Source organism: Phoca vitulina, unplaced genomic scaffold (assembly GCF_004348235.1).
Source record: "Phoca vitulina isolate PV1807 unplaced genomic scaffold, GSC_HSeal_1.0 scaffold72, whole genome shotgun sequence".
In the NCBI taxonomy this organism is placed as follows: Eukaryota; Metazoa; Chordata; class Mammalia; order Carnivora; family Phocidae; genus Phoca; species Phoca vitulina.
In genome coordinates, this window is record NW_022589775.1 from 6784657 (window position 1) to 6807834 (window position 23178).

The 23178-nt window shown below is 37.3% G+C and overlaps 1 protein-coding gene across 2 annotated transcripts in view; it reads right to left on the reverse strand.

Moving 5' to 3' along the window:
* Positions 1–23178, reverse strand: part of SCAF4 (SR-related CTD associated factor 4) — a 59881-nt gene that overhangs the window by 5108 nt on the left and 31595 nt on the right. Inside the window, exons 8-19 of one of the 2 annotated variants that reach the window (XM_032393269.1) lie at positions 22274–22461; positions 21505–21613; positions 19824–19988; positions 19208–19293; positions 18345–18535; positions 17342–17442; positions 16800–16913; positions 15477–15633; positions 14157–14314; positions 12457–12622; positions 12283–12369; positions 11939–12064 (exon numbers count right to left, since the gene is read on the reverse strand). In XM_032393269.1, the coding sequence (XP_032249160.1) occupies positions 11939–12064; positions 12283–12369; positions 12457–12622; positions 14157–14314; positions 15477–15633; positions 16800–16913; positions 17342–17442; positions 18345–18535; positions 19208–19293; positions 19824–19988; positions 21505–21613; positions 22274–22461 (1648 nt within the window). Of the gene's footprint in view, positions 1–11938; positions 12131–12282; positions 12370–12456; positions 12623–14156; positions 14315–15476; positions 15634–16799; positions 16914–17341; positions 17443–18344; positions 18536–19207; positions 19294–19823; positions 19989–21504; positions 21614–22273; positions 22462–23178 lie in introns of both variants that reach the window. The other variant, XM_032393268.1, reaches the window with a different exon arrangement.

Below are 23178 nucleotides of genomic sequence, written 5' to 3' on the forward strand. Positions count from 1 at the left end.
AGTTAAATGCTGAAATAACATCTACTCGACAGGTGATAAATATCCTAACATTAAATATCTGACTTCACTAAAATGAATGCATTTTCCATTTCCGATTTGGATCTTATGAACCACTTGTGGCCCCCCCAACATCCACCACAATTTAAAGTCAAGCACTTTGGTAGTTGGGAAAAATGTTGAACGCACTGAGCTTCCACCTGTCCGGTCTAAAGGTAAAATATGCTAAATACCACAGTAAAAAGCTAGAAATTATGAAATGGACAAATGAAGTACAGACCTTGTCTCTTCACACACTCTTCAGACTCTCCTTGAAAATCCCAATGAACATATACAGAACCTACCCATATTTCAGATCGAAATGAATTCACAATGGCAAACGCCGTTCCTATCACTTAGTAGACCCTCAGTGTATACCATACAGCAGGGCAACAAAAGAACCTAAGATACCTCCTTTCTCTCACTTTTAAAAGAAATTAGTCCCAACATTTGTGGACTGTAACTCAAACAACATAAAATGTATGTACCCAAGCTACTGCCCTTTTAATGGAGATAACACACAAACTGAGCTTTACTTTCCCACCAGCCTTTAAAATGACCACTGTTTACTCTGTTCTGGAGTTCAAACTGTGTGGCACATTCGAGTACTTTATAGGCTCAAGAGGCCAAGGCCAAATTTTTAAATAACAATAGAAAAATGGGAAAGAGGTTCAAAGCATCTTATAATAACAAAAGAATTAGGTTCAGATGAATCTTTAAAAGGAAACAGTGACTCTTGCAGGATAATGGAAAGGTCCCATTTCCTGATTTACCCAACACTGGCTTCCTCAACTACCAATCTGACAGTGGCCAAAGGATGCAAGGCCACCTCACCCTTGCACGCAACAGATAAATTGGCAATGATACTCTTTAAAATACAAACCTGTCTCTAGGAAGACATCTCTTAAGTCCTTTATAACATGCATATGAGAGTACAGAGATTGCTTTAATAGGGTTAACATTTACAGTAATCATATATTTAAACTACCTACAAAGCATAATATTTTTATAAAGCAAAAATGTTGCCTAATTCATTGATTCTGTATGTGTGGATATTTGTATTTGCCTATTATACTACATGCTCAAATCCCTTCTCTCATTTGTAAATAAGCAGATTTCCATTTAATCCTTCATGGACCAACATTTAGATTCCCCTGACAGACTATTCCCATAGTCCTAAATGTTGACCTTCAGGCCACAGAAGTGATAAAATTGTGGATTATTATTTGTTTTGTTTTTTGGCAGTCAACATGTGTTGTTTTTATAATGAAAGCTATAATTAACTAAAAATACACCAGGTGGCATAAGCCCTCGATAGGCATGCTAGCTGAAATTTCATTTTTAATTAGGAAAGTTCACATTATACATACATCAATGGACTGTATCATGAGTTACTCTGGTCTAAAGGGCATTCAAAGCAATTATTCATCTGATCTGGAAGTATGACATGCAATGCCACTGACAAGTCTTCTAGAGTTACAGATTAAGAAAAAATTAACTCACACATACTGAACGCCTGAACTTTACATTATTAACTCATTTCATGTGCTACAGATACAAAGATAAATAAAACATAGTCCCTTCCTTCGAACAGGATACAGCCTAAGTAGAAAGGAACATGCCAACTGCTGGAAGAGATGGCACAAGCTAGTATGGTGGCAAAGGTGGAGCTGAGGAAGCTGGTGTGCATGAATCTGAGTGTGGGGCTTAGGGTGTCTGAATGGGGTCTCAAAAGGAAGGAAGGAAGGAAGGACAGCACCAGTCAAGAGAACTGCAACAGAATGTCTTCTGACGAGAGAGAGAAAACAAATACACAAGATGAGGTTTATTACTGAAGCAGCGAGAAGGAATTTGTGCGAATACAAACTTACTATCAGCTGAACTGAAAGAGGTTCCTGAGGCTGAGCGGACGGGCTAGGGCAATTCAGAGGTGTGTTATGCCGCAAGAGGAAAGCTGGACTCTGACTCAAAAGTGATGGGGCGAGAACCAAGGCATTATTTGCAGGGATGATCCTGTGTCCATTTTTGAAAGAGCTTCCTAGCCAGCAGTGTGCAGGAGAGCCAGGAAGGGAAAGACAGTGGAGAGCAGGGGGACTCTTACCCCCAGAATCCAGGGGACAGAAACGAGAGACTGGACCGAGACAGAGGGGACAGAGATGAGGAGCACAGCTTTCTGCTCTGAATGAGTAGACGGAAGCATCAACACAGTGCAGGAATTTAGGAAGAAAAGCTATTTTTGGGGAGACAGAGGACAAATTTCTACTGAGAGCTAGAGGAGACTGAGTTAGATCTGGTGGAAATGTACAGAAGAAACTGGTATGTGTATCTAGAGCTCGCAAGAGAAGTCCCAGTGTTACCCACAGTTCAGGTGAGAAAAGCGAAGAGTTCAGACCTGAGGAAACACTACCTTAAAGTTTCCGAAATTTTAATACAGCAGATTTTAATGCAGGAAAAGGACAGCCCCAAACGTCTGTCTTCAAATTTGGTAAGTATAAGAAATACGTTGGAGTTTAACTCAAAATAACCAAGACTTAACTGTGAATATTCCTATGAGTAAAAAACCAGACACTTCACAATTAAAAAATAAGTCAAGTTTAAAGGGGAGGTGCCATTGCTACATAGCGCAAAGCTGTCCAGAATTATGTGACATAAAGAACGGGTATGTTAAAGGCTAAAGGGGCAGCGAGGAAGGGGAAGTTGGTATCACGGCTGGAGTCCAACGTGGACCTTGAAATCTCAGGAGAACATAAATAAGGGACACAAACAGTCTTTCTGCCTAACAAGTAGTTTTCTGCTAAGGACTGGTGGGGGGGGGCGGGGAGGACAGGGAGACACATAAAAAGTTACTAAAGGTTTGAATTAAATACTGTGGGCGTGACCCAAATGCATCAGTTAGCTGGATGCCTTTAAAGAGGATGTAAATTTAAGGGGGATCCTTTAAGGAAAGCAAGGACTTGCTAGGTGAAAAGGGGAGGGAGGAAAAGTATGAGAAGGAAACATCTAAAAAGCAAGGCAGTTCTACCTCTACACCAATGATCTTGTCCTCCATCCTACCAAAACCACTGCTTCTTTCAAGTCCTGGACCTTTCGTTACAAATACGTGTATTACTTCCAATTTCTCATCTGCAAGCATCCCACTCTCTGACCCCCTTCTCAGAATAATTTTTGATCTCATGAAGGTCAGGCCCCCATAATGCCCTTCACTGTCTTTACCTTCCCCTCCTTACCTGCCTTGGAGTCCATGGTCCCCCCTCACAATTGCCTGGAGAAACCTCGATGGTTCTGAACGCAACTCTTCTACCTAATCTGTACACAGACAGGGCTGGGGGGTCACCCCACCCCCAACATGCCCACTGGTCTCATTTTAAGTTTACAACTGCAACCACAAGTGCTTCCTTAATTCTGGTTAGTGATCCTAATTCTCCTAGTCTGTTGGCATTCTCATTTCCCTAGATATCTAATTCACCTGCTCCTGTTTCTCCTTAATCCTGTCTACTCTTAGGGGGTTTGTTTTATACCAAATTCAGTGAGATAAATTCATATAGTTTACAATTCATCCACATAAAAATGTATAATTCAATGGTTTTTAGTATATTCAGAGCTGGGAAACCATCACAATCAACTTTAGGATATTATCATCACCTCAAAAAACCCAAACTCTATCACCCCCATTTCCGGACAATTGCTGCACCACTCCCTGCCCCCCCCCCCCCCCCCCCCGCAAGCAACCACATACTCTGGTTTCTGTCTCTATAGATCTGCCTATTCTGAACATTTTATATAAATGGAATCACACAATATGTGATCTTCTGTGACTGGCTTTTCACTTAGTCTATCTTTTCAAGGTTCACCCACCTTGTAGCACGTTTAAGGGCTTCATTTTTTTTTTAAATTACCAAGTACTATTCCATTATATTGTTTGAAATGGAAACCATATATATATATATATATATGTATATTGGGCTTTATCATGAAAACAATAAAGGTCGTTGGAAGAAGACTTTTTCACTCACCTACCTACCACCACATCTACCAATTTACCTGTACCCCTATTACTCCAAGAACATTATGCTCCAAGGGCTAAGCCCTTTATTCAAACCCTGAATCCATGCATGCCCTCAGCAAACGCCTCTTCTTGCACCAAAAACTTCCCCTCTGTTGATTTCCAATAAAGATGCTTTAGTTTCATCCATTTTTAGAAATTAAAAAAACAAAAAACAAGGACCCTCCTTACCTTGCATCTCCTATCAACTACCACCCCATTTCACTGTTCCTCTATATAACAAATATCCTCAAAGATGTCCAAAATCACTGTACCCATTTCTTCAGCTCTCATTCTCCCCTGACCCTACATAATTGGGCTTTTGGATCCTTCATTCTGAGGAAACCACATTCCTAAGGTTATCCAGGAGCCTTTATTTTGCTAAATCCAGGCAGCAAGCTTCAGTGTCGTTCCTTGACCCATCAATACAACTGATAGTCGATCCCTCCCGTCTTCCTAGGAACTCTACTTGGCTTCCAGAATACTCCCTCTACTTTGCCTCCTCGCCCACTGGCTGCACCTTCCAGTATCCTCTGCTGAACAGAACAGTACAGAACAGCAGTTAAAACCACAGGTGTAGCTTCAATTCTGGACCCACCACTTGTAGCTGTTGACTTAGCCAGGCTACTTCCTCTCTTCACGCTTCAGCCTCCTTATCTATAAAATGGGGTAACTACCTACCTCTTAGGACTTAAGGCTCAAATGACTGATACACACAAACTCTTCAGAAGAGTTCCTGGCATACGAAACTATGCCCACCTTAGTTCTCAGTATTGTACTCTCAAGTGCTAGGTGTTGGAAGCGTTCCTGGGCTCATCCCTTTATGTCTCTACATTCCCTCCGTAGGTACTCTCACAGGTTCCTGTGGCTTTGCTGGTGTGTTTGCGGATGACATCCAAAATTATATCTCTAGACTTTATTCACCAAATTGTTTACTTACCATCTGCACCTAAATTTCAAAGTTAAAATACCCAACATTTTCACTTGATACCCTCTCTGCAAATCCACTCCTCTTTGACATTTGCCCATCTCAGGAATGGAAATTACTCCCTACTGATTGCTCAGGTCAAATACTCATTCTTGACTCCCTTCTCTCATATCCCATATTTAATAAGGCAATAGGGAGGCCCTATCTTCAAGATAAATCCCGTGTCCAACCAATTCATTTCCTCCGCTGTACCACCCCAATGCAAGTGGTTAGCACGCATCTCAGCGACTCCAACAGCATCCCAACTAGTGCCTTCTTTCCACTTTTACCAACTCCTATAGTCTGTTTTCTATGTAATAGCCATCATCCTTTATAAAATATACATCGGATTAGAACCACAACATTCCCCACTGCACTCATAACCAGGCCCTTGACAACCCTCTCTAAACTGATAGCCTGCCACTCTTTCCTTTGTTCACCCTGCTCCAGCCACACTAGCTCACTGTGGTCCCTCAAATAAGCCAAATTCATTCTCAATCTTGGCCTCCTTTTGGTCTTCTACCTGAAATGTCTTTTCTCTATTTCTATGGTTCTTGCCCATCATTTCTCTCCATATTACCTCCTTAGATGCCCTCCTGAGCCATCCTATTTAAAATAGCACATCCCATGCGACACTCAAATCCCTAAGTGTTCTCTGCTTCACTCTTTGTAGGATTATCTCCATGTGAAATTATTAGTTAATAACTATTTATTATTTAAGTCCCTACTAGAATAGAAGCTCTATAAAGACAGGCTTTTGTCTTGTTCATTCAGGTATCTCTAGTACCCAGAAGGGTGCCTGGCACACAGTAGGTACTGAATAAACGCATGTTGAATGTACAAATGAATGGTGGTGGCAGAGGTGATGACCAAATTATCAAGGAGAAAGTCTCTCTCGGGGTGCAAGAGCAGAGGCTTTAAGTCCAGGTTTCTCTCCCAGGCGCGGAGTGTCTTTCCGCTGTTAACCTACAAAGATCTGAAATTTATTTTGAGAAAAGCTGCACACAACCTCCTTTTCTGTTCCTAGTTGCAGTTCCACCTTTTTTGATCTGATCCCAATAAAATGAATGTTACTGTGGCATTTGCATGAACCTAGAATGAAATTTTCCCACAAGGAAAAAAATTTATCAACCGTTCTTCTCTCTCCCACCAATACCCTGAAAGCCCTAGGCATGTGCATATATATATATAATATATATATGTAATTTTAAAAAATCACTGTCTTTTTTTCATTCCGGACCTTCAGAAAATGAAAATACTAGTACAACTCATACATGTCTTTCCTTTGCTTAGATTTACCATTTAGTAACATTTAGAGCATAACTATTTTGTAAAGACTCCCAGGCAATTCTTATAGCAGTTGTTATGCTGGGAGCTGGGGAGAACAAAAGAATAAGGAGCTAGTTTTCAAAGAATGAGAAAGCACATTTAGATATTATTACACATTAAGATTATACCAAAAACAGATCGTGCCTAGAATGTTAATCAGACATCTTTAAGAGAAATGTGAGTTTTCAATAATACATAAAGCAGGTATAACTGAGAGGTGGATCTATGTTTAGCACAGGAGTACAGTAGGTTTTGATGAAATCCAATACATGAAAACCAGAATTTCAAATGAAGAGAAATCAGACACAGATTATTTTAAAATGACTCCTTGGCTTTTTGCAAAATAACGTGCAATAGGCTCTGGTCAATTTCCTATAGTTTATTTATAGTAGCTTTTTAGAATTTGCACACAAATTGCTATTTTACTATAACTGGCAAAGTATAACAGCTCTGACTTGTTGCACTATGAGAGTCAAGAAGTGTGGAATAAACAACTAACCTATCACTGAATGAGATTTCCCTAGGGAATTTTACTTTCAACATCAGCTGGGGAAAAAAAAAAAATCTTACCTGAAATTCTTCACAGCAACATCATTGTCTACCAAAATCAATCTAGAGCCCAGAGTGTCTGCCCCTCCCACCTTCCTCAAGCCCAAAGTGATATATGTCAGAAAGATTTAAACTTAAGAAAGACTTTAGGCTAGAGTTCTATAGCCTAGGAAGCACAGAGGGACATGGGGACAATGTGATAAGCAGCTTTCCAGTTTTTGTACAAGACCTTCCCTGTGTTTTTCATTCGAAATACTTCACCTTCTGAGAAAATAACAGTGTATTCATGCATCAACTCATATCCAAGGCAAGTATTCGTTGTGGATTAATAGCTATTAATTATCTACTGTATCCACTGAACAATGTTATATACTAAATTGAAGGTATTGTGATGAGTATATGGGAACCATTTCTACTATGTAACACTAGTGAAATAATTACCAATGTAATATTTAGAGTTCCAATTCGGATATTTTAAAGCTTTCAAAGGGAACATTTTACAGGACAGAGTCAACAGGCTTTTTGAGGTACCAAATCAAATACCTCATAGATCCCTCTAGCTTATAATTAAAAATAACCAAACATTATAGTGAAGTTCACAGTAAGAAAAAAAATATTAAAACATAAGTTATATTAAAAATTAAATATTACCATTAAAGAAACTGCTTTCTAGAATTGTCTTCAGGTTTCCTTTGAATGTTATTCACACTAGATTGGTGCTCTAATGTTCTAATTTAAATGTTAAAAATTACTAACTATAAAAAAAATAAAAATTCTGGGCAGAGAAATCCAAGCTAAGTGAAATCACCACAAATCAAGTATCAATTTTAAAGTAATTACTGAATGTGATGGTAAAACTATTCTTCTAGGCAGTTTTAAGGATCATAACTATTGCATAAAAGCAAACACACCCATTTAAGTATGTAATAATTCACAAACCAATTCTGTACACATAATTTCTTGAAGTGTCCAAATTTGGGAAACATCAACTCAAATGCTTATTGAGTTCACGCAGGGATGTGTAGAAACCAAGTCTGAAGGGCATCACACCACTGCCTAGCAATTCAGCCTAGAGGCCACCAATTTGTGACTTCGGCTTTAGATCTTTGGTAACCAAAATTATCAGTAAATAGGAAGCAATCTTAGAAATACCCAATTCCTATTTATAAATTTCACCATCATCTATAGCAGTGTGACAAAACTAGGGAGAATTTGCATATTAACAATTAATGAATAAGTGTATCTGACAAGAGAAAAGGCTTTCATTTTCCACAAAAGGAAAGAGTCCAAGTTAGCATAATTTTTCCTTGAAAAGATATTTTGGATATACTGGTAACACAGTAGAGATATGTAACACAAACAAACATTTTTTTGTGTATTTTTTTTATTGTCTGCAACACCAAAGTAACCCAAATTTCACATTTACAATGAACTTTTTAATAAAAATATGCTATACATATTAGAGATACATGTTATACAAGTTTTTGAAAAGTAAACACATACACTTAATACAGTAAAGAGAATAAACTGAATTGCTATTATCATTAATATTCCTTCTCTCCTAAATGATCAACAACTGTTACCAATAGCTTTTATGAAACCACCACTGTCCTAACTAGCTATTTTGGAGTGTGAGGTACGAAGAATGGATTTCTTCAAACTCAAGTGATAATGAATTATTACTGTGCATCATATAACTTCATATTTTCAGATTACCAGTTACTAAAATAATCAGAATTTCTACAAGATGGAGGTTTAGGTCTCTACAAATTTGGTAGTGTGGGCTACCTCAGCCCAACTCCAGAAATAAGTAGTTAACACTTCCAAACTAATGCCCACACTTACATCTGATCATTCAGAAAATTCTTTAAGCCAGTCCTTGCAGCACTGCATTGCCTCCTCTCCATAATAATCAGGTCTTAACTACTGAATGTTGGGAGATGTGATGAACAGTTGTTTGCCCCTGCCACTTTAAATTATTATTGCCATGCTTCAGAAAGTAAGATCCAAGAACTTAGTTAAGTCCCAAGAATAGGTTCACCTTCCCTTGTAAGAAAACTACCTGAGTATCATTAATGAGAAGAATACAAATATCATATTATGCTGTTTCAGTGAAATATCACTATGAACTAACATACTTCCTCATTAGGCCAAGTGATGGAACTTGAAAATGTGTGAACTTATGACCTGGTCTAATCCACCATGAAAGTATCTGAGGCAAAATATGTCAAGATACATTTTTTTCCCTAAAAAGCTTGCTTCCTTTGCCAACAAATAGAACAGTTTACAAATCACAGCTAAAGTAATATAATTTTAGAATTACAAAGTATAGATCTTGTCTAGGTATTCTAAATCTCCTAGGACACTCCTTACCTCTGTAATAAGCACCCACCATTCACAGATGGCCTACCCTGTGGCAGGCCCCACATGTCAGTCATTTTATATACATTAGCCCATTGAATCACCACAACACCTGGTGTGTCATTTTTATTCTTTTTTTTTTTTTTAAACAGATGAAGAAACTGGAGTTTCATATCACCTTCTAGGCTTTAAGTTTCCTGGTACAGCATAGCATTTCTTTTTATTATCATAAGAGAAACATTAGAGCACCAAGAAGAAAGTTGAAAGCATCTTAGTTCTAATATTCTATTACTTGGTCAACATCAACAATATCCCAACCTAATTAGCAATCCTTCAGTGCTGCAGTATTACATGTGATTATTGCATTTCTTTATCAGAATGATGGAACTGTGATTCCTCTTTTGGGTAAATTCTCCTTTATTTGCATACACATTAAAAAGTCTCCTTTTTCTAAAGGTCAAAATTTATGGGGTATTCTTTTCAAGATTTCTAATTGAAGGAATATGAAAGGCTTTCTTTCTTGTGACTGGAACTAAACTACTGCATTTTAGTTAAAAGTACTTATTTTGACAAACAGTTTTCATTTTTATGTTATGTCACATTTTGGTCTTTCCAGATTTGGAACAGCCTTCAATTTCTAAATTTTGTTTTGCAAGTTACAAAGATCATCATCAGAGATAAAGTATAAACAGCCCTGCATTGAAAACCATCCATCTATCCACATCCTCAAATAACAAATGTCCCTCTCTCATGGAGTTTCTATTCTAGTGTGTATTTGGGAGGGAGAAGGAGGGGAAGACATACAAAGAGGCATGTCAGGCAATGAAAAATGCTAAGAAATGTAATTATTTTTCTAGCAGTGCTTAACTTACTAAGTTTGTTTTTCAAGCTCACCAACTTTTGATCTGTGCTTTGTTTCACATGTCGGATGCAGAGTTTAAATTATGCACCTCCGCAGTGGTAAGAAATAAAGGGTGTAGTCTTCAAAACCTAAATGTTAAATCAGTGGCAGGCTACTTAGTCTTCAAGGCTGTTTGAAAGTAGTGGTTATTAAACTCTTGGGGATGAAGAAAGCTTTCATTCAGTGGATTTACTAACACCAAAAAAAAGCACAAATGCATGCCACTTTGTAAATAGTCTCGGGCGGCCTAATATCCATGGATTGCTACTAGACTAGGAAATCTCATTACAAAGAGAATTCACAACCAGGGGTGTCAGTGTGAGGCAGAGGAAAGGGGTGGATCAGAAAATACTATCCAACTCAGATTCTGTGATTCTTATGCAACGATCTTACTACAAATATGAAAAACAAAATGCGTAACAAAACTGAGATCCAAAGATTTTAAGGTTTCCCGGCTCCTAGAACAATGTTCCTTCTACTGCATGATTTTCATTATGATGTAGACCTCTTAAAGCAACTTCCTCATTAAACAAGCTACTTCCCACCGTTATGATGACTACTGCTACATTACTGGTGACAAATTTTAATCCCAAATGCTCTTTTACCATTACCCAGTCTGTGTACTAAAGGAAATAAAAATCAAGTTTATTATCAGACTAAGCTCAGTCTTAGAGAGGGCAGAAGACAGCATGCTATTTGAAAACAAATTGATTTTTATTACAAATGTAGTATATGCACAAAGTAAAAATTTCCAACAGCACTAATCCGATGCATTTACCACCAGGTACACTAAGTTGTTAAAGAAGACATTCTTTTTAGAGCCCAAAATAGGTGTAGGTGAAAAGTAAAAGTCCTGTATCACAAACTAATGTTCCACAGTCCTACATTTCAGAGGCAACTAATGTGCTCTCTCCTTAAAAAAAAAAATCTAAGATTATGAAAGCACATATGTGCACATACATATACCTCTGAAAAATACAATGGGCTTCTAGGACTATAATGTTGTAATACTAAGGATGAATTAACTACCCATTAGGAGAATCAAGTGTTAATTATACTTGGCAAAACCACCTCAAAATACAATTTATTAATTTAAAAGATGGTCACCATAACTAGTATATGAAATGATCATTTATAATTCAAGTAAGCCCCTTAAAGATGTAAACAATCTAAATCTTACTTCCCTTGATCGCAGTAGTAAAATTGTGCGTTAAGAGTATAGTAGATAAACTAGCAGGAGAAAACTGAGGGGTGAGAAAGCATTGCCCCACGCTGTGCAACTGTCACTCAGACAATAAAGCCATTTTATTACAATGTATCAAAGGTAATTTCTTTGCTAGCCAACAGAGAAGGTTATCACAGCCCAGGGTTTTGTAAAAATTGGTCCAGACAGGAAAAAATTCTAGGCTGTCAAAGAAAAGCTCTTATAAAGCTGGACGTCCGGGGTTGTATCAATTATGGACTTTGTACCAATTCCCCCTCACAGAGATTAATCACTTTCCTATACCAAATTAAGATGTACAAATCCACACTTTTATTCAGGACAACAAACATGATTTCATCTTTGAGGTTGTCTCTTGGGCTACTCCTTGGTAAAGAGCAAGTGCACATACTTAAGAGAAAGATCTTCCTCAAAGAAAAATATCAGTCTCAGAGAACATTTTACCAAAATTAGCATTGTTTAAAACAAAACAAAACAAACACCTAACTTGGGTGGGGAAAAAAAAAACTAATGATAAAAAAATTAACTCACCAAGAAGTGAAACAGGCTGGGTTACGGGAGGGGTGGGCAGACTCGTGGGTGCAGCCGGTGGCACGGCAGAGCCATACATTTTCACACTGTCACCAGACTCGGCGTTTCCTCTAGCCCCAGACACCACTGTTGGAATGGGATTTCCAATAGATAAGTCTTTTGTAGTGTCTTCATTTATACCAGCGATAGTAGCTAAGGAATATAATTACATCAACATGTGAAGCTGAATAATTATCTCCCCAGTCAACATTCTTTGCCATACTACAGACCCTATTACTGGTCCATTCTCCCTCCTACTCCCAACTCCAAGAGGACGAGTGAACACGAAAGAAAAACATGCTTACAGTTTGGGATGCTTATTGGTGGAGTGTGAGGAGGAGGAATGGATACTGGTGGAGTTATAGGAGGTGGGGGTCCAGGAGGAAGAAAACCTAGAATAAGAAAAATAATGTCAACTTATGTTGTGTCACCTTATTTTGGGCTCTAAAAAGAATGTCTTCTTTAACAACTTAGTGTACCTGGTGGTAAATGCATCGGATTAAATCCTGGGCGCAAAAATGGTGGAGGAGGCGGCGGAGGAGGAACACCAGGACCAAAACCCGGAGGGGGAATGCCCAAGGGAGGTGTGAACGTGGGTGGCTGGAGAGCACCAACTACAGGAGGACCAGGCTGATGTGGTGGGACCTAAAAACAAACAATAATGAAGCCACGTATCTAGCCATCTTCCCATCCATATGGTAAGTAGAGATGAAAAGATCTTGTTGAAAAAGCTATTTCTAAACTTGTGCTTACTGTGTGAATCAATTTATCTATTAACAGATAGTAATTAGTACCAACTATAAATGACAGAATTCAAATTTTTGTTCGCTTCTCTAAGATAGCAAATTCACATTTTATCTCACGAGTATGGACAGGTAAGCATGAGAAATACAACTCTAAGAAAAGCTACCTGGCAATTTACAATGATTAAGATCCCAGGTTCTGGTGTCAAACTGCCTATCCCCTCTCCCCTTTTAACTAGCTTTGTGACCCTGAGTAAGCTATTTACAACCTCTAGACCTCAGTTTACTCATCTGTAAAATGGAAAAGTGCCAACCTCACATAGTTATGGGGATTAAAGAGGTAATACATGTTAAGTGCTAGTGCCTGTCACTTAATAAACACCAAACATATGTTAGCTACTATTTAAAAAAAAAAAAAGTATGATCAATTTTAACAGATTAGTCAGGTTTCTTTAAATAAGTGGGGATATACATTGAATCCTGTTTAGAACCTGTGCTGAATGGGCATGTCCAAAAGGTCAGCAAAACAGTTTGCCAATTTAGGAAATCCATTTATAAAATATCACAGCTAAGTATATATCAAAGCATGTAATTTTCTCCTTAGGGAGGGAAAATCAAAAGGCTAGGTAACTCACTTTTTGTGATAGTTCAGATTTATCTGATTCAGATTTAATGTGAGAAATTGAAAAAGGTACAGGAAACATGCTGAGTATTTAACATATATTATGTCATTTAATCCTCAAAACAACTCTGACCTAGGAAGAACACCAGAGCCAAAGCCAAGAAAGGGAATTCGCGCATTTATAGATAGGAAATTAAAGCTTAGATTAGGTGACTTGCCCAAAGTCACACTGTGGAGAATAAGCAATGGAGCTGGGATTCAAACTATGTTCTGTTAGAATTCCAGATTCTCTCCTCTGAAGTAATGCACTGACTGACCAGACAGCAGACATTTAAGAATATACCTTCATGTTAAGTGGCACTCAATTTATTAAATAGCTCATCCATTAAAAATTTCATGACAGCACCACACAAATTGAAAATTAAGAAACTCTCCTTCCCTCAAATCAGCTGCTTGTTGGGATATATACTTTAAGTTCCCTCAGAACATAAAGTCCCCAAAGAATAAAGATCCAATAAAAGAAAACAAGAGGAAGCCAAATATAAAATGCTATTAGGTTTGCATCTCAAATCTGAAACATTGTAAGGACACTGAATAATGTAGACAGATATGTGGATTTATTTTGATTTTGTTGATGTTTATGAAAAATGTGTTAAGAGTTTATAAAAAGTAGGTCTGACATACCAAAATCTGAATATGCACATTTATGTATTCATGTCTTTGAACATTAATCTAGACATATATCTAAATAAATAAGATTTAGAAAGGTTTATCTTTCAGACACAAGTTTAAATAGTGCCCCAAATATTCTTACCTGTGGAGGTGGCACTGTTATAGGTGCAGGGACAGGAATAGGAGGGACAGGCACTGGTAAAGGTTTAGGTATGGGTGATACTGGTTCTGTATGTGAGGTTTCTGCCCCTCCATTTTGAGCAACTTCATTTTCATGCTTCTTGGGGATTCCTTTCCAATCTATGAGAGTTAAAGAAATTTAACAAGTTTACCATTTTCAGTTTATAACTTTAAATCTAGAAATTATTTTTAAAATGCTGATTATATAAAAAACTCAGCAGTATGATTATTAAAGAAATGCCTATGCTAATCTTATAAATATTAATTAAGTGAATGGACCACAATAACAAACATGCAAAAGAATGCCTACAGTTCTAAGTAATATGTATTAATTCAGTGAATTCTCATACCATCTGTAAGTAGGTCCCATTATTATTCCCATTTTATAAATGAGGAAAACAATTTGGAAATTAAGGAAAACAAGGTCACACATACCAATAAGTGGCAGAGGCAGGATTCAACACACATCTGGCTCTAGGGTCTATGTTCTTAACCACATAGTGTACTGTCTGGAATATAGATCCCAGGAGGGAGGAGCAAGATTCTTTTTACCCTGACCAGAATGCCTGGCACACATTCGAGCCCTAATACCTATGTGCCTGAACAGAAACCTAGGTGAAGCCACCACGCACTGAGGGGAAAGAGGTCAAGGTATGGGAATGGCCGAGCATTGTTTCACCTCTTTTTGGCTCTCAAACCAACTCTGCTTGCTTGAAACTCCTTTAATCACTTACTATTTTGCCATACCACCCTGCACTCCTCCTTATCCAGCTATCAATCTCCAGATCGTGCCCACACCTGCTATTTTCCCCACTGTAATCCTACTGTCAATCTTGCATTTTTAATATTCATGGCACAGGTAACGCACCTCCTTGTCTACATGTTTACTTTTGACTGCTTCTCTGGACTAGTAAATGCTTTCAAAGAAATTATTACAAAGCACTGGATTAAAACACAATACCTAGTAATGTTCAGTCTAAGACTCAAATATTTGATCTATTAGGTTTTCACAGTGAAAAATTCTACTGTAATTAATGATTAACCCCACAATCAGTAGTATTTCATTTATGTCTGAATCTGCCCCACTAAATAGAAGTTGCCTTAAGGGCAAAGACCACATCTGTCTTATCTACCATTCTTTCCTCAGTTTATAATGGAGAGATTGGCACATGGTGGGTACTTGAAAAATTTCAAAAAACCACTTCCTACTGTGAAGAAACATTTTTCCTATGTACAATCAAGAAAATAGATGAATTTTAAAAGAAATTAAATACTGCTTTACCTGGATTAAGTGTATCACTGTCCAACATTCCTCCTTCACAAAAACTCTCCAGTTCTTCAGGCTTGACTTTGTCCCACGGAATATAAGTAACACCCAGTTCTACATCCCAATACTGCTTATAATCTGCCTTTATTCCTTTGTTTAAAGCCCAGGCAATCTGTATCACCATTAGTCAAAATATAAAAAGAAAGGAAGGGAGAAGTATATCAGTTTTGAGAGTTAACTGTTTCTCGAATTTCTAATCACTCAGACTCGGGGGCAAGAGGGGAACAATCTGGGCTTGCTATCCCTGGATTTCACTTTGATGCCAGGAAACTGGTTAACCTTTTCTCCCATTTTGTACAAATTTAACTGGCATTACCTCCTTATTCACTCTTCCAACCACTCACTTCTCAATTTAGCCAATATAAAACTTAGAGAAAAGGAAAATAATGTTTATCAGGGAAAATCTGAATGAAGTTCCCTGCACAGTCCAGCATACTGGGGACCACTTTCCAAAGTCTTGAGTACCTTGGAATTATTCAACATTAGACAAAATCCTTTTGCAATGCAATCAAAGGGTAGAGTGTTACGACACTGAGGAAATGCTGACTCTGGCCCCTTATGGGAAGAATACCCATGTACCTACTACATCTTTTTCTCTATCTCTGTTGAGTATTTTTAATAGTTTATTCTAAGAACGAGATGGCAAACTTTAAAAATGTGTAAAATCCAGGGGTACCTGGCTGACTCATTCGGAAAGAGCATGTGACTCTTGATCTCAGGGTCATGAGTTCAAGCCCCAATTTGGGTGTAGAGATTACTTAAATAAATAAAACTTTTTTTTTTTTTTTTTTTAGATTTTATTTGTCAGACGGAGAGAGAGAGAGAGAGAGAGCACAAGCAGGGGAAACGGCAGGCAGAGGGAGAAGCAGGTTGCCCGCTGAGCAAGGGGCCTGATTCAGGACTCAAATCCAGGACCCGAGCCAAAGGCAGACGCTTAACCAACTGAGCCACACAGGCACCCAAAATAAATAAAACTTAAAAAAATTTTTTTTAAATGTATAAAATCCAAAAAATCTTGAATGACAAAATCTTTTACTAAACAACATTATATTTAAAGCACCAATTAAAAATACCTTGATGAACCTATCTACATTTTTTGTTAAAAAATGAAATTCTACATGAATCCAACATTTAACATTTTACGTTAACATTTAGGAGATAACCTCTTTAAGAAGACATATACGAAATGTCTCAGTGTCCAAAATTAGTTTTTAAAAAGCCAAGTAATATTATGTGTTAAATTTTTTAAAAAGTGAATTACAAGGTATAAAACTGTACCTTTATGGATTTCTGGTTCACTTTATAGTTTCCTCGGCTCAGTTTCTGCAAGGCACGATAAGCATCTTGCCTATGAACCATAACAATATAGGCACAACCTCTGGGAGGAATCATCTGCTCCAAAACATTTTAATAAAATATAATAAAATCAAAGAGCAATAAAATAAAATAAATACTAAATAACCAACTCCAACAACCCCAACTCCCCTGGCCCCTACCCATCCTACCAAGCCAGGTTCTATAATCTGAGATTAAGGTATCATAAACTGGCAATTCAAATTTGGTCTCAACTACCAGTTTTTAATAAACTTATAGTTCTCCAAGCTTTGTTAATATAGAATTTTCTAGAAAAGGGTTTCAAATTAAACTTGGTTATCTAAGAAATGTGGTTAAATGCAGAGTGCTAAACATGGACTCCACACCTACACTAGCCACATCTTCTACAAAGCTGGGCAAATTTTAACTTGGGTCTCAAGTCCATGATTTCATAAAGTGACATTAATCACTGTCCACTGTCATTACATAATTTAATAAATACTCACATTAATTGATTCAATTGGACCAAACTCTTCTAATAGACTGGCAACATCCTGTTGAGTAGTCCTTTTGTCCAGCTGTCCCACCCAGAGTGTAGTACTACAAACTTAAAATAAAATTATAATCATAAAAATATATACATTTTGATAATGAGCAGCACTGTACTTTTCTACAATAAAAAAATCATTATAGGAAAAAAGCACAAGTCACATGATACCATAAGGTTAAGTAGCAAATCCCATATACATCTAAAAATATTCTAGAAAATTGTGGTAGTACTTCCAGAAATGGAATAGGATAGTGAACATAAGACTTAAAAAAATCTGGCCCTTTTGCAGATAGATCTAAACTGGGGACAGAGAAGCAATAACCTGTCCAAGGCCACCCTTGGCAAGTGAGCAGAAGAAGACCCGATCCCAACCCTCTTGATCAACAACCAGTCCAGCGTTTTTGTCCACTAATACAGCTGTCCCTTTCTGACTGTTGAGTGTACAAGGATGGTTTTTCTCTTATGTTGTATCCTATAAGCCTCCCAGAAGCAGAAGCTCTACATATGCCCTACTTGTATTATAAATTAAAATTTCAATAGTAACTACAAATTTATATCATGAATGTGTCTAGATACCTTATTAAACATATTCTAAATGCATGATGAGATTCAGGAGACAATGCAAGCTAATATATTCTGTAAACTGTAAATACTTAAAAAAGAGTTAACCTGGGGGGAAAAAAACCTTTCCATGTACAGGAGAGCTAGTTAATTGCTTTCCATTCCACACATTAAATTCAAGACATGCTATCACTTTATTCCTCATCACTATTAGTTGGGTTCACTCCTTATTGCTGTTTTACAGCTAGTTTAACATATCAAAGCAAACTCAAGGGTGTACGCCAAAGCACAAACAAGAGACAATAAAGCTGTATTTTGCTAACAGTTATGAAACATTTTATTATACTCAGGATACGAAAAAAATAATGCAAGAAGTTTGAACGTAAAGGTTAATTTACCACTCGCAGTTTCTGGTTTGATTTGAGGAAGGCCTTTTTGTCGGCGTTCTCTTTCTTTTTCTCGATCTCGCCTTTCTTGGGACCGAGATCTAGGAGAATGTCGGCGTCTATCTCTGGACCGTGATCGAGAACGTCGATGACGGGACCTTCGAGATCTAGAACCAGATCGAGATCGCCTTCTTTTTGGTGACCTAACATTTTCATGAGGGGGAGAATGGATAGAACATAGAGAAAAAACTGAAAATGTAAGCAGGTATTAATCTGAAAAAGAAAAAATAGAACCAGGTAGTTTAATGTTTGGATACATAATAACTGAATAGCAGGGAATTCATTTTAAAAAATTTTAATATGCTGCAAGTTAAAAAGCATGCACATATTTTAAATGACATAAATAAGGTTACTAGCTTATAAAAATGTCTCTCATCTTTGATAACTCGGTACTATAACTAAATCATGTACTTGAGAGTGTAAGAAGCTGTCATTATTGAGATAGACTGCTACTACTGGTATCTATCAGTTAACTTCTTTTCTGCAGCAATTAAAAATGTTATCTGATTATAGTATTATTTATTACCTTTTCACTTTTGTTTGCTGATAAACTTGTAAAGGAACTGTGAATACATAATTCCTATCCTTCTATGCATATATGCGTGCAGGCATTGGAACAACTAAGGGGAAAAGCATGGGTAAGATGACTGACCTTAGTTTTTTAAATTACTACTTCTGCTCCCACTTTACACATACAGACATACAAACACACCAAATGTTATTTTATTAACACTGCATATCTAAAAATAGTCCAGTTTGATTTTAATCTGTCTCCTAAGACATACAGGATTGGAAAAACATTTTCTGTCAATTACCTGGACGCTGACCTAGATCTTGACTTTCTGTTATCAGACATGTGCCGTTTAACCTCTTGAATACAAGGTTGTTCTACTTCCATTTCCTTTAAAATCAATAAAAAACAACAAAAAATAACCACCCATCATTAAATGAGAGAACTGGAAATTACAGAGGGAAGATGACAAAAACTAAAAAAATGCTAAGTTACAAATCTCTTGCCTTGGCAGTTTTATTCTGGTTACTTGACACCAAGTTACTAGTTTAATAATGACTGTCCATTGGTGAGAAAAAAATTTTTTTATATGGTTTACAAGTTTAGAAGAAACACTTCTCTAATTCTGGAATTTCATATAAGTTACATACGATTTTACTAAACCATTGATTACAGTGGTAAACTAGGCACTGGTTAAGCATTCTATACTCTATATCAATCCTCACAGAATCCTATGGAAATTGGTGTTATTACTATGTTCACTTTCCAGATGAAAAGCTTTAGGCACAGAAACGGTGAATATGTGCCCAATGAACAGTTTATCTTCACATTCAAAAATGAAGATAACAAGCAAACAGGCAGGAATCTGCACATAAGTCAAAGCAACCAAAAAGATAACCAATCTGAGAATAAAGTTTTACCTGATGTGCCTTCTGGGTAAGTGGTTCATTTTGTGCCTGAAAAGAAGCTTGGAAAGGCTGCTGCACGGGTGGAGTTGGAGGAATCACAGACTGAGCCATGGGAGGAAATGGAGGTGTAGGAAGAAGGCCAAATCCTGGCATCTGTCCATTCGGAGGAAGTGGAACCTTTTGTTTTTAAAGAAAGCATGTGAGTAGATTTTAAGTAACAGCTACCAAAAATAATTCGGAAAGCCCTTAGTTACTTGATATAAAACTAAAATATCTTCAAGAAATTAACAATGATAAACAATTTCCATAGGTATTTTATCTGAAGAATTTTACCCAAGTATATAGGTTAAAAATTCTAGAACTCATTTTTAAAATTATGAATGCACAGGCTTGACTTTATATACTTAAAGACATTAATTTCATTTATATGGGGAACAATGTGACAGAATAAACTTAGAAGTCAGAGAGGTACTGTACCGCAAACTGTCTCCCTTCAACTTCAAAGGCAATTATAGCACTGACGTACAGGTTCACTTTTTAAAAATTTACTCCAAGGGGAATTTCAACTGACATCCTTACTTTTAGGGTTTAAAATACCATAATAGTAATAAGAGTAAACCACAATGTAACATATTTCTGCATGTGCCATTCCTATACCAACAATGTTAAAGTATAATAGCCTGGGTGACTCAGTTGGTTAAATGTCTGCCTGTGGCTCAGGTCATGATCCCAGGGTTCTGGGATCAAGCCCCACCCACATCAGGCTTCCTGCTCATCGGGGAGCCTGCTTCTCCTTCTCCCTCTCCTCCATTTGTGTGCTCTCAAATAAATAAAATCTTAAAAAAAAAAAAAAGTGCAATTATAACATCACAAAGAAGTACTCCTTCTAATTTATTTATAAACTTTCAGTAACTTTTAAACATTTGGAAATAAGTCCACAGGTTTTCTTCATATTTTAAACAAGCTTATCAATTAGTCATTAAAATCACAGTATCAATTTCTAATATTAGCAAATTACAGATACACATAAGAAAATGAACATACTCTAAGGAGATTTCTTAGAAACCTTTCTAAACCAAGGATATGAAGTAGTATTTCCCGAGGCTGGTTATAAAACAGAATCTATACACTTTTTAAAAAAACAGATTCTTTAGATCTGACTTTAGCATTAGATCCCTACCTCTGTAATTTAGCTGTGCAATAAAGTTTAGGAAACTCTGAATAAAGGATTTGCAAAAATAAACCCAATAAACAAATCCCTACTAACTTCTTGCAATTTTCCAGACTGCTATGTTCCTTTCACTGAAGATTTCAAACTATACTCCTGAATGCTGAGACTAAAAACCCTCTAAAGCATCTCAAACAACATTTACCCAAAAAAGCTCCTCATAAGGGAAAGAGCTGCACCACTAAGCAGGCCAGGTCCCTGAAACAGAGCTATCATCTCTCTCTAAACGATTTTAACAAAAATACCTATTATTAAATTATAAGCATGTAATATTTAGTATGCTTGTTTTAATTAAAGCTTTTTAAAAAAACAACCCAAGTCAATTATATGCTCAATAGCTTTGATTGCAGCTGCAGTACTAGTCAGCCACACAGCTGAATAATAGTGGTCTGTGAAGTGCAATCCATATGCTCTAATGAACAGATCTTCACATACTAAAACTCAGTGCAAGAAAAATGTATATACCTGATGGTGCACTGGATCCTGCTGTACTGTCATCATTCGAGGTGGAAACTGATCCATATTTTGATGTTGCGTATATGCTGGCTGCTGCATGCCGTCCCCAGGAAACCCACTAAATAAAGATGAACAATCTTCATTTTACCCATTCAAAAACACACACGATTCTAAGCTACGTTTATACTACAGAAACATTAAGAATGTTGTTCAGGAGTCATTAATAATTAATATCTTACTGAATCATGTACTTGCCTATATTAATTTATACATTCAGCATTATTCCCAACATAAAAGCCATTTTTAACTGTAAATCTGATAGGATCCCCTCCCCTTTCAAAAGAAAATCCAAAATATCCTAATTTTAAAAAACAGTGACTATATGAAAAATGATTTTGTTACTAAAGTTATAGTTGACCCTCGAACAACATGCGTTTCAACTGTGTGAGTCCACTTACAGTTTTTTGGCTACAGTATAGTACTGTAAACATATTTTCTCTTATGATTTTCTTAACATTGTTTTTTCTCTAGCTTACTTCATCCGAAGAACATAGCATGTAATACATATACAAACTATGTGTATAGGTTCGGCTTCTGGTGAAGAGTAGGCTATATAAAAGTTTTGGGGGAGGCAAGTTATAATGCAGATTTTGGACTCTGGGCAGGTCAACACCCCTACCTAATCATCATGCTATGCCAAGGATCAACTGTACTTGTCTCATGCCTTATAATGATGCCCAACTCTGTACCCACCGAGGAGCGCGGGAAAGAAACTTACAAGGGTGCCTGTGGAGGGGAAGCGGCAGGTGCGGCGGCGGGCGCGGCGGAGGCAGCGGCGGGCGCTGGAGGCGCAACAGCCACAGCAGGGGTGGTGGCGGCAGCGGCGGCGGCGGCGGCGGCATCTTCCTTCTTTGCTTCTTCCACAGCTTCTGGCTCATCATCATAATCAAATCTATCAAGGAGCTTCTGGAATAGGTACGTCAATATTCCATTTTAAAATTGGGATTGGGATATACTACACAAAAGACTTGGTAAAAACAACAGACGTTTCCTATCATCTACGATGCCAGCACCGACAGGTACCTACTGTTTCACCTTCCCACCCGCCCCTTAGGACCCTGGTTCACAGACAAACCACTGCCACACAAATGCCGTCTGAAAAAGAATTTTTGGGGCGCCTGGGTGGCTCAGTCGTTAAGCGTCTGCCTTCAGCTCAGGTCATGATCTCAGGGTCCTGGGATCGAGCCCCGCATCGGGCTCCCTGCTCCGTGGGAAGCCTGCTTCTCCCTCTCCCACTCCCCCTGCTTGTGTTCCCTCTCTCACTGTGTCTCTCTCTGTCAAATAAATAAATTCTTTAAAAAAAAAAAAAAAATGAAAAAATTTTTTACTCTGCTTTTCTTCACCAATTATAAATGCAGTGTTTTCTTTCTATTTTCTATATGCTTATTTTAGAGTTAATTTACCAATATAAATATTAAAATATTCTCACTCAAAACTTTTAGAACTTTGCACACATGAAAATGGGTGTACATTTTCAGGTAACTGTAAAATGTACCAAGACTGCCTTATCCAATCACTATAAATGCCTAAAGAAAAATGTCCATATGCTGCTTGCTCAAAAACATACTAATATGACAAAGAAAAAAGAGAATGGTATAGACAGGGCCATAAAGAAAAAAGAAT